Source organism: Rana temporaria, chromosome 3 (genome assembly GCF_905171775.1).
Source record: "Rana temporaria chromosome 3, aRanTem1.1, whole genome shotgun sequence".
Lineage (NCBI taxonomy): Eukaryota > Metazoa > Chordata > Amphibia > Anura > Ranidae > Rana > Rana temporaria.
In genome coordinates this window covers 104,203,873-104,216,873 of record NC_053491.1, presented here as the reverse complement: position 1 = coordinate 104,216,873, position 13,001 = coordinate 104,203,873, and the positions used below count along the sequence as shown (strand labels likewise).

The following is a 13,001-nucleotide window of genomic DNA, read 5'->3' as shown; positions in this document are numbered from 1 at the left end:
AATCATCCATGATGTTAGAAGTGAAATATGACCAGTAATTATGGTATTGGTTATTAAAAGTTACTAAACAAAAGCTAAAAGTAAGAAAAATTAGCACAGCATACCCTAGAAACCAACGGGAATACATATTTTACTAACTGAAATACCAATTATTTTTTCTAACACCATTTTATTAATTGAAAGACATTCATAGAAGGACTATATGTGGGAGGTATTTTGGTGGGCTACTACAAGCATTGTAAACTCGAGTAAAGACTTTAGGTTTAAAACAAACTAATCCTGTTAAGGTACACTTTGTATTTCTTGGATGAAACATCTCATGCTAAGAAAATGTTAGTGTTCATTGAGGTTCAGCAGTAGGATTAGATGAATGATGGTACAGTATTCACTATGACATCAGCCTCAAACACCAATTGAAGAAAAGGTGCTCCTTTAAAAAAGAGGTCTCTTGTCTTTCTAGATCTACAAATACTGACATATCACATGCACTGCCTCACAATGTAATCACTAGACATGTGCACACTAAAATAATTTGTTTTGGAATTTCGGTTTCATCCGAAAAAAACATTTATTTAGTTACTCTTGAAATTCTTTTTTATCTTGTTTAGTTAAAAAATGCATTCGTCCGAAAATCCGAATTAATTAAGGTTGAATCTGTCAATTGAAGGCTTATGGTATCTGTCGGATGTTCGAAGAAGACTCGACGAAACAGCTAAACTGTACGATGTCGTGATTATACATTTCCAGTCGAATGCTCCGTCCACAAGCTATAGTAGAATTCTAATGTTGTTTGACTAGTAATAATTATAATTATTTTTTATTACTAGTCAAACAGCATTAGAATTCTTCTATAGCCTATGGGCGGAGCATTTGACCGAAAAGTCTGCTTGAGGCGATCTTTTTTTGTTTTAGCTGTTCATTCGGATTTCGGATTCTGCGCGTTAGATATCGTTTCATAGAACGGACATGAAAATCCCAGAAATTTGGACGAAAATGCATTCGGACAAAAACAAATGCACATGTCTAGTAATCACCGTAACTAGTCTTTTAGTAGTACTGGCAATGTCTTGCCTCTTAGATATAGTGCCAGCCATTGGTTACTGCAGCACCCAGTCTAATATTGGTTAAATGTGCAATGAAAATGTGTCAAAAGTGATGTTTGTCCCTCTATCCGATTGCTACAGGGTACTAGAAATGTTGTATTATCAATGTTCTTTGTACTAATTTATTAAATTAGCCTTTTTGAGCCTGAATACAATTCTAAAAGAACAAAACTAGATAAGAACAAATGATTCTGCTGATTAACTAGGTGGCAAATCAATGGGACCTGAAACAGTTTTTATATACACTTATAATCTGATTTGCAATAGATTTGGTAATTGGGAAAGGCTTAGTTTGAAACATGTGGGAAATACAGGTAAGTTCCAGCCACTCATATTGTACTAGATGTTATCCAAAAGTTGTTCATAAGCATCTTACCCGCATAGTTGTGGCCCTTAAGAGCCCATTCACACCTAGGCGTTTTGTCGCCTGTAGTGTGACGCCCGCTGCCGCCCCGACACGCCAGAGGGATGATGTAACATTGCCCTCTATGGAGATGGTTCACATCTCCACGCCGAACGCCTGCCGCCTGTCGCCTGTCGCCTGAAAAAAAGTCCCGGACCTTTTTTCAGGCGTCTTTCGGCGTTCGGCATAGGAGATGTGAACCATCTCCATAGAGGGGGTGAAGGCTGCATTCACAATCGCGGCGTTTTGTCGCCGCGAATCGCGGTACAAAACGCCGCTATTTGTCGCCGCAATTCGCGGGACAAAACGCCGCGATTTAGTACGCCGAGGTGTGAATGCAGCCTAAACATCTTTCATCCCACCCAGACTATATCTGAAAAGATAGCTAATGGGCAGGTAAGTCAGCAGCCCACTGGTGACTGCCTGGCCCTAGCAGGTTTACTTAAGGCCCCATACACACGATAGAATCCATCCGCAGATAAATCCCAGCAAATGGGTTTCTGCGGATAGATTCTATGGTGTGTACACGCCAGCGGATCTCTTTCCGCGGAGAAATCTCCTCTGGAATGGATTCCAGCAGATCGAATATTTGTTGTGCTGCACAACGAATCCATCTGCTGGAATCCATTCCAACGGATGGATCCGCTCGTCTGTACAGACTTACCGGATCCATCCGTCCAAAGGGATTCCCCGCACGCGTCGTAATGATTTGACGCATGCGTGGAATTCCTTATATGACAGCGTCGCGCCCGTCGCCGCGTCATAATCGCGGCGACGGCGCGACACGTCATCGCCAGAGGATTTCCGCGCGGATTTCAATGGGATGGTGTGTACACTCCATCCCATCGAAATCAGCGGATATCTTTGAGAGGATTTATCCGTGGAAACGGTCCGCTGGACCGTATTCGCGGATAAATTCTCCCGTGTGTATGGGGCCTTAGAGTAGCAAAGACAGGGAATCTTTAGAATAATGAAACTTTAGACTGTTACATGTTAAACTGATAAAAGCTAGAGCAATATAGTGTGGCTACAGGGTAGTCAACATAATTCTGCATATGAGAGTAAAATATAGCATGTTAAAATAACGACACACTAATCATACAACTCATTATTAAAGCCCAAGTTTAGCAATATCATGTTTGTTTTTGTTGTAATCTTTTGAGAAGAGTGGGTAAGGGGTGCATTTATGCATGCCGTACTAATACTTGTGCAAATGAGTAGCAGTAGATACTTTTCCAATTGGATTGTTGAAAAAAGAGTAAAACATCTACTCTTAAAATATAGGGCTAATGGGAGAGCATATATGCATTTTTGTAGCATATATGTATTTTTTTTATATGTATTTTTTCAAAAAAGTTATAAACTTATGCCCTGTACACAGGATCGGTTCGTCTGATGAAAACGGACCGTTTTCATCGGACGAACCGATCGTGTGTGGGCCCCATCATTTTTTTTCCCATCGGTGAAAAAAAATAGAACCTGTTTTACATTTTTCGTATGGTTAAAAGAACGATAGAAAAAAACGATGGTCTGTGGGGAAATCCATCGGTCAAAAATCCACGCATGCTCAGAATCAAGTCGACGCATGCTCGGAAGCATTGAACTTAATTTTTCTCTGCACGTCGTTGTGTTTTACGTCACTGCGTTGGACACAATCGGATTTTTAACCGATGGTGTGTAGGCAAGACTGATGAAAGTCAGCTTCATCGGATATCTGATGAAAAAATCCATCGGTTCGTTTTCATCAGACTAACCGATCGTGTGTACAGGGCATTAGACATTTAAATTAGATTGTCTATAATTAGGAACATTTTAGTGTATTCTGTTTTGAGACTGGCTTTCACGTATTATTTATTGCAGCTCTCCTTTACTCCTACAAAATGATAGATATATAGTATGAAGATGGTTTGTATAAGATCCTCTGCATTATTGTAATTCATCTCTGCCTGCATTGTATAACTGAAACCAGTCCATGGTTGGAAATACATTTAATACAACAATAAGAAAAAGAAGCATAGTTCAAGACCTAGAAGCATGACAACTGCAATAACAATAATTCAATAATTTAAGCTACAATACAATTTAAGCTACAATACTTCCCTGGAACTACTTGATAATTTATTGGTCTAGATGTAATAATTTAAAGCTAAATGGTGTCTCTATTGGGAGAGAACCAATTTTTTATGCACTAAGGCTTTTGCTAGCTACTATTATTGTCATCAAATTTATAATAAAACTGACTTTGGGAGCATTAACTTTGTTTTGGATTTCTTTTATTTTAATGAAATTAGAAAAATTAACAAAAATATGATGTGATTTTTTTAGATCGGATTACAACTTTGTTTTTTTAGACTACTGTCAGTTTTACGTACATGTCAGATAGTATTTAGTATATGAATTCCTATTGTAATTCACAGCTTTACATTTTCTTCACATTCACATGCAGGCCAGCAAAATGACAGTAACAAGGGTAAAAACACTACTAGGGGTACTTCAGCATTAGCGGCAAGTGTGTGCATTTTTAGGTAGATTTGAAGCTTAGTTGTAGTCACAGATAATTAGTAAGATATACACCGTATTGACCTCCATTTTCAATATATACAATCCTATACCCACAGTTGATCCAGAGGATCGCAAAAAAAAAACCAATAAAGCATGCTCCAATTTGCTTCAGCTGGGGAAAAAATCCTTCCTGATCCCCCAAGAGGCAATCGGATATTCCCTGGATAATTTTTACCTATAAATATTAGTATCCAGTTATGTTATGTGTATCTAGAAAATAATCTAGGCCTTTCTTAAAAACAATCTACTAAACTGGCCAGAACCACCTCCTGAGGGAGTCTATTCCACATGTTCACAGCTCTTACTGTAAAGAAGCCTTTCCGTATTTGGAGATGAAATCTCTTTTATTCCAGACATAAACAGAGCCCCCCCCTTGACCTCTGTGATGACCTTAAAGTGAATAACGCTAATAAATAATAGCAATGAGTGATACTCAACTAATCAAACATAATGTTTGGATTGGGAGGGCAGGAAATGGATTTCCATTATGACTTTAAAAACATTGGGAGTAAAGGGTGATCTTTGTACACGGCCCTGGCAGTTTTTCCCCCAACCCCTGTAACTGTCAGTTTTGATTGATAGCTTGTAAATCTGGAGAAATATATATATATATATATATATATATATATATATATATACAATTTTAATCTATAAGTAAACTGAAATAAACATTATATAGGTAATTAATACAATTACAAGAAAGTTGACATTGCTAACAATAAAACAGGTAGCAGGTGGTTAGATCGTACCGTCTCAGGGCTGGAAAATTTACTGGAAATGTGTAGGGTGATGACATTTTCACCAGCAAAGATGTAAGACACACCATAACCATCATCAGCCACCTATAAGATCATAAAACAAGAATTGGAAGTAATTTCATGTATAGTAATAGAATACATATATACAGTATTTAGAAGTAGGTGTTTTAAATATACAGTGGGTATAGTATATAACAACCCCCCCCCCCCCCTCACATTTTGTTGCTTTGCAGCCCAAAATGAAGACACTAGGTTCTTTCATTCTATTAACAGGTTAGGACCCACTAAATTGGGGTACTTTGTCGCAGTAAGTGGGCTTAGCACTATATGACCATATAGTGTGACCAAACCCCCGTATTTTTGAATATGTTCAGGTGTTTTTAACTAGCCTTGCAGGATAAATGTAATTTTTGCATGTGTGCGCTATAATCTGTTTTGTTCTGTCTTTGGTCTTATAGCAGCACCATCTTAGATGTATAGCATTTTTAGGGTGTGCCCCCCCAAGTATGTTTTTGTATTTCCAAAATGAAAACAGGCACGGTTTTTGTTTTATCCAGCTGAAGTTACTCAGTGCAACTTATACCATGTGGAAGATATAACACCAACATGTCAGGAAAAAAAAAGAAAATTCCAAAACAAAATCACTGAGTTGGAAAAAGGATCACCCCTCTCCTAAAAATGATTTGTAAACACAATCAGGTGTAGCTAATCACATAAAGCCATTTGACTTTCAACTCTGAACAGCTGTGATCATTTTGATTAGCTCAGCATGAAAAGAGCTAACTTGGAGCATTTTAGTCACTGGTAGTGCAACTGAAGCAAACAATAAACTATAGGTGGCAGGGCACTGTCAAAATATTTCTGCGATAAAGTTGCTAAATACAGGCGAGATGAATACAAAAATATTTCAAAGGCTTTATCATTGCCTAGAAGCACAGTGAAGTCTATTATTTTAAAGTAGAACGCATTTGGTACAACACAGACCCTCCCTGGATCAGAACGTCACTCCTTACACATGTGGCACGTGGAACCCTCTGACGTGGCCGCAACCTCCTGCTCTGGGATGGAATAAAATAGAATACTGTTATTAAAGGTAAGTTTATTACTGAAATTACAGTGATATATGGGCATATCTGTTCTGCAGTGGTTACTGGGCTGTTTTCAAACTGATTCACAGGTGCAGAGAAGTGCAACTGTGGGTTACCTGTACTGAGCCATAGACTTCTATTACCTGGGAGTTTGGTGTGCTGAGAGTAGAGTGGGCTCTATAGAGCCAAGTGGGCTGCCATCCACCCACTCCACTCATTGTGGCCCTCGACCGGTTACCAAGTCGCTTAAGTGGCCCTTGTTCTTCAAAAGGTTGGGCACCCCAGGATGAAAGTTCTATGAGGAAATTGGTCATGGAAGCTACCAAGAGGTCTAGAGTAACTCTGAAGTAGATATGAGCGGACACCTGGATGTTCTGGTTCGACCGAACTTCGGAAAAAAGTCCAGGTTCGGGACCTGAACTTGACCCGAACCCCATTGAAGTCAATGGGGACCCAAACTTTTCAGTACTAAAATGTCTCTAAAATACTAATGGAAAGGGATAGAGGGCTGCAAATGGCAGCAAAATGTTGGTAAGAGCATGGCAAGTACTCTGTAAATAAATGTGGATAGGGAAATAACTTTAAATAACATAAAAAAAAATAAAAAAATCTTGACCTAGGAGGACGAGGTCCATATATTTTTTGGCCCTAAATTGGTGTTTTTTGAATAGAACAATAGAAGAACACTAGCTAAAGTGTTTATCTCACACGTACAGATATGGAGGAAAAACTGCAAACACTGGAGGAAACACTGCAAAATAATTTTTTTACCATAAATGGGTGTTTTTTGAATAGAACAATAGAAGAACACTAGCTAAAGTGTTTATCTCACACGTACAGATATGGAGGAAAAACTGCAAACACTGGAGGAAACACTGCAAAATATATTTTTTTGCCCTAAATGGGTGTTTTTTTAATAGAACAATAGAAGAACACTAGCTAAAGTGTTTATCTCACACGTACAGATATGGAGGAAAAACTGCAAACACTGGAGGAAACACTGCAAAAAAAAAAATTCTTGCCCTAAATGGATGTTTTTTGAATAGCACAATAGAAGAAAAGTATGTAAAGGAAAGGGTGTATCTCACAGTAACATATGCAGTGCTGGTGTAATTTGATTTCTGAAGCAGGACTGACTCGTATATATTTCTGTCCCTATAAGCAAAATCAGGAACCTTTCCCTAAAATATCTAATGCAGAGTATCTCACAGGAACATATGCAGCGCTGGTGTAATTTGATTTCTGAAGCAGGACTGACTCGTATATATTTTTGTCCCTATAAGCACAATCAGGAAACTTTCCCTAAAGTATCTAATGCAGAGTATCTCACAGGAACATATACAGCGCTGGTGTAATATGATTTCTGAAGCAGGACTTACTCCTATATATTTCTGTCCCTATAAGCACAATCCGGAACCTTTCCCTAAAGTATCTAATGCAGAGTATCTCACAGGAACATATGCAGCGCTGGTGTAATTTGATTTCTGAAGCAGGACAGTCTGACTCCTATATATTTCTCTCCCTACAAGCAGCAGCAGCAGCAGCAGCAGCAGCCTTTCCCTACCCTAACTAAAGCAGAGTGACGTACTATGCTATGTGCCTCTAGCTTATATAGAGGCTGGGTCACATGCTGCACTGGCCAATCACAGCCATGCCATTAGTAGGCATGGCTGTGATGGCTTCTAGGTCACACAATTAAAACAAATGGTGATTGGCTGCCCTGCAGCGCGCCATTACATTGCCGAACACCGAACCCGAACTTACAGCAAATTGTTCGGGTCCGGGTACCAAAAATCCAAAAGTCCGGTACGAACCCGAACTTTACAGTTTGGGTTCGCTCAACCCTACTCTGAAGCAGTTGCAGGAATTTATGACAAAGAGTGCTCATTGTGTGCATGTGACAACAATAGGTAAGAAAAAAAAAACACTCTCCACATGCAGTCACGTTTAAGCTTTGTCAAAATGCACCTTGAAGATTCTGAGGCCACATGGAAAAAGGTGTTATGGTCGGATGAGACTAAAATTTTATTATTGGGCCTCAACATCAAAAGATATGTCTGGCAGAAATCCAATACAGCTCGCCATCCAAATAACACTATTCCTACAGTAAAGCATGGAGGTGGTAATATCCTGTTATGGGGGTGTTTCTCTGTAGCAGGGACTGGAGCACTTGCCAGGATAGAAGGAGAATTGGATGGGGCAAAATACCAAATTATTGAGAAAAATCTGCTGCCCTCTGCCAGAAATTGATCAATGGGTATAAGATTTACCTTCCAACATAACAATAACCTAAAGCACACAGCAAAAATTACCACACAGTGGTTGAAAGAGAAAAAGCTGAATGTCCTTGCATGGCCTAGTGATAGCCCAGACTTAAACCACACTGAAAATCTGTGGAATGACTTAAAGACTGCAGTGCACAAACAGTCACCATCAAATTTAGCAGTCCTGCAAAGAAGAGTGGGCAAATATTGCAAAGTCTAGATGTGCAAAGTTAGTAGAGACATATCCCAACAAACTAAAGGCTGAAATTAAAGCAAAAGGTGGTTCAACAAAATATTGACACACAAAGGTGATCCTTTTTCCAACCCAGTGATTCTGTTTTAAATTTTTATATATTTATTCCTGACATGTTGTTATATTTTTCACTTGGATGTTATAAGTTGCACTAAGTAAATAAAGCTGGATAAATCAAAAACTGTGTCTGTCTTCATTTCAGGCTGCAAAGCAGGACAATAAAATTGTAAAGGGGGGGGGGGGGTGATTCTTTTCTATTCCCACTGTACAGTTTAACCACCTAGGTTTAACAGAGATTACTAAGAAAACATCGGTCAATTAAGAATAATGCACAGTATTTTCCTCCTTATGCAAGACGAACTGATGCTGATGGCTCTTTCTGAACCTAAAAAGCTGAATGCTGGTTTAGCCAACAGTGGAGTAATTACATTATAAGGAATAAAGGGATACAACTGTGAAGCAGCTAACTGATTAGTGGCCAGGGGATAATAGTGTTCTACTGACAGCGTTAAAACAAACATCCTGCATGTCAGTGATAGTCAGGCACTGCTAAAAAGAATGAAAGTGGTTTTATTCTCGTCATCTCCACCATGGTACAAAAAAGAAAATAACCACTGCTGCTTTACAATGACTGTTGAGCTACTCACTAAAAATGGCAAATCTCCAAAAAAGGCCGAACAAACTATTGTTGGTGCAGAGTGAAAATTTGCAAAATAAATGCAAAATGATCACCAAAAGTCATGAGTTTTATTATAACCCTTTAATGACTAAGCCTGTTTTCTGACATTTGGTGTTTACAAGTTAAAATCCATATTTTTTGCTAGAAAATTACCCCCAAACATTATATATATATTTTTAGCAGAGAATCTAGAGAACTGTTGCAATATTTTATGTCACACGGTATTTGTGCAGCAGGAGATCAATGAAGTTCAATAGGCAGTTTGACTTTTCTGCTTTATTCTGAGCATGCGCAGGTTTTTACGTCGTAATTGTATACAGACGATCGCGATTCCCGATAGGAATTTTTCCTGTCAGGAAATTTGAGATCCTGCTCTCAATCTTTTCTTGGCAGAAAAAGTGCGATGGAGCATACACACAGTCAGAATTTGCGACAAAAAGCTCACATCGCACTTTTCTCTTCGGGAATCACGATCGTGTGTACGCGGCATAAGGATTAGTGCTACCCATGTATTGGGATTATTTTGTATTAGATGTACACTATGATACTCAATTCTATTTTTCTATTGTAGATAAAGTATACCTGATAGCCACTTACCCCTTAATAAGAAAACAAAAAAGAAAATTTCTTGAAACACATTGGGTATTTGTCTTTATTATGTATTTATAGACAGAACTTTTTGTTTTGTTTTCATGCAATTGTGTACAAATTTGTGATGCACATCCACATTTGTCCAGTTTTAACTTGTGAAGCCCCGTACACACGGCCGAGGAACTCGACGTGCCAAACACATCGAGTTCCTCGGGAGCTCCCATAGAACAACGAGGAAATAGAGAACATGTTCTCTATTTCCTCGTCGAGCTCCTCGTCGGCTTCCTCGGCCGAAAGTGTACACACGACCAGTTTCCTCGGCAGAATTCAGCCAGAAACTCAGTCGGAAGCTGAATTCTGCCGAGGAAACTGGTCGTGTGTACGGGGCCTATATCTTTTTTAACAGTAAAGTACTTGTATATTTTTTTAATATGTACAATAAAGCTTGTTATATTTTTTCTATGCTTATTCTTTCAAGCCCCTAAAGTCCCAATTACAGGGTTTGGTTTCTGCATACTTATGATAGGAATGAGGGCATTCTTCTGTTAAACAACATATTCTTGATACGATCTATTTGACATTAGTATTTAGCTAGATAACATGAACAGCATTAAGGCCCACATACAGCACATCCATGATTTCCTTTTCTTGTGCAAATACTGCAGTACTGTAGGACCTGCATATTTGTAGATTACCAATGCCAAATACTAAAACATACTTACTGGTCCAAATCCTCCACCGGCAGATATATGGTCTGGGAATTTCTCCAAATCAAACATTTTTAGCTGCTGTTGAGGTGTTTGAGATGTAGAGAGACGCCAGGGTTCGGACAACACCTAGGAAAGGCCCAGTACACAATTAGGGTCAACAGAACAATATAATTCTCCTCAGCCCCCACCCCACCACAACACAAAATTCAAGCACTGGAACAAAATAGCAGAAAATGTATGTCATGAATCTGCAGTAAGGATTCATGCCCTGCTGTCTGCCTACCACTGGTCTGTGTATCAGCTTTAGGGACTGCACTCTCACACCTGCAGGTTTAGGTAATCTTCTCTCAGCGTGGCTCCACTCCACCCTCTAACAGGAAACACTATTTAACACTGTGCACTCCAAGCCTGCCTTGCCCGAGCAATAGTCTGTTTAGGCTCCCCTGTGTGTTTCTTACCATGTGCGTTACGCTTGTTTCTGTGTACTGACTTTGGCTTCTTTCCTGACTATCCATGTCTGCTTGTAGCCCCGACATTTGGCTTGTTCTCCTGACTATCCCTGTCTGCTTGTAGCCCCGACCCCTGGCTTGTCCTTCTGACTATTCCTTAGTGCCATGTACTGCTTTTTCCTCTCCATCCACCAGAGCCTGCCGTGGGCGTAAGCTGGGAGACCCTGGAGGCTGCGACCTGGAGTCACCTGCAGCGAAGACCATCCTCACCATCAGAGGCCCTGGTAAAAACCTGCTGGCTCTTAGACTCTGCGCCCCAGGGAATTTTATGCTCTAGCTCCCTGTTCAGTCCGTGTCGTGCTCAGGTGAAGTTGCTTTCCTGAACCATCTCAAGCTCCATCCACAGCACTTAGCCGAAGGGTCCACAAGCTTAGAAGTGCGCTCTTGACCCCAACAGTGTGAACCTGTCACCTGGACTCAGGTGACCTGACAATATATGAATGTGTATCTAACTGCATACATTTGAAATTACATTGGCCCTGTACTGATAGAGTCAAAAAATATTATTAAAATGGACAAGTGAAGGCACCGTCCACAGTCCATCAACTAGTTTGGTGTTATTTATTTTAAAATATGATGGGTTGCTATAGGCTTCCTCAAGGCTTTTTACCATAAGGGCCAATATTTTCTAAACAGAGACAGTTGCTATAACACAGGGATCCTCAAACTACGGCCCTCCAGCTGTTGTAGAACTACACATCCCATGAGGCATTGTAACACACTGACATTCAAAGACATGACTAGGCATGATGGGAATTGTAGTTCCTGAACATCTGGAGGGCCGTAGTTTGAAGACCCATGCTATAACAGCAGTGAAGAATATATAGTAGTTAGGACTGACTTCCCATTCTAATATAACATATAAGTTTACCTTCAGTTCCCCTTTATTGAAAGCCACATTAAAAAAGAAATAAAACACAGGTTATGGAGCAGATTGACATAAATAACAATAAACACGATAACTTTTCTAATGAAATACATTCTCACCTTCTGAAGGAAGGGAGACTCCGTTCCCAGATACTTAGACACAAGATAGAGACAGAAAAGGTGGCGGTCAATGCCTTTTCCTGTCATCGCTAAACGATACATGAGTTGGTGACGCTCAGCAGCTGCTCGGTAGAATGCCAGACGGTTTTCTCTCTGTGTGATGATAGTTGAGAGTTTAACTGAAAGCATTATTTTATATGACAAATTTTTCATTTAAAAAAGGACTTGGTACCCACAGTTTCATTGGGGTCCTCCATGGCCTTCACAAAATCACAGGATTCATTGGTGCAGGATCTCACGGTCTCTGTTCGACCCTCGCGGAATAAACGGGTCATAGAGGCTTCATAAGTCAAACAGAAGTGCCCTTTATCCTGTGATGTCAATAAACCAAAGGGGAAATTAAGTTTGCCTCATCACCTTACAAAATTAAATTTTAAGATGCTACAATTCATTTAAGCCTCGTTGGTATTACTGATCCTTAGTCAACTTCTTTCATAGTCCCAATAGAGCAGCGCTAAAGCTTTTTGAAAAACGGTATGTACCTACATACCTCCTTTCCATCACACATCCCAAAAACAAAGGGTTTGTTCCTTGCTGTAGGACAGATATATGCAAATTAATTTAATTGGTTACACCTTCTGGATCTGAAGAGGGTGCATCATGAAAGAAGAGTTGACGGTGCTGATGATAAAGAATCCTGAGGGTACGGGTAAATACTAAGGAAGCATGTTGTGGTAATTTGTGGCACTGGTATACACATTTTTAATGTGAGCACATACAACACTTTCCTATATCGTTTTGGAGGTTGAACATACTACACTACATGTTCTCTGTTTTTTTTTTAGAGCAGTGGTCTCCAAACTGCGGCCCGAGGGCCAGATGCAGCCCTTTGCTTGCCTTTATCCGGCCCTTGGGGCACTATCCCTCCCACTGATACGAGACACTATTCTGCCATCTGACACCGACAATGGAGCACCATTTCTCCCACTGACACAACTAATAGAGTACTATTCTTCCCTATGATACCACCAATGGGGCACTATTCCTCCCCCTAATACCAGATGCTTACTAACAATGATGCCAGGAAAATTTCT

At 39.8% G+C, this 13,001-nt stretch overlaps 1 protein-coding gene across 2 annotated transcripts in view; it reads right to left on the bottom strand.

Moving 5' to 3' along the window:
- The window catches only part of CPT1B (carnitine palmitoyltransferase 1B), a 76,733-nt gene that overhangs the window by 1,313 nt on the left and 62,419 nt on the right, over positions 1-13,001 (bottom strand). For both annotated transcript variants that reach the window (XM_040343149.1, XM_040343150.1), the window contains exons 15-18: positions 12,144-12,278; positions 11,908-12,060; positions 10,424-10,537; positions 4,818-4,910 (exon numbers count right to left, since the gene is read on the bottom strand). In XM_040343149.1, coding sequence (XP_040199083.1) covers positions 4,818-4,910; positions 10,424-10,537; positions 11,908-12,060; positions 12,144-12,278 — 495 coding nt within the window. The remainder of the gene's footprint in view (positions 1-4,817; positions 4,911-10,423; positions 10,538-11,907; positions 12,061-12,143; positions 12,279-13,001) is intronic.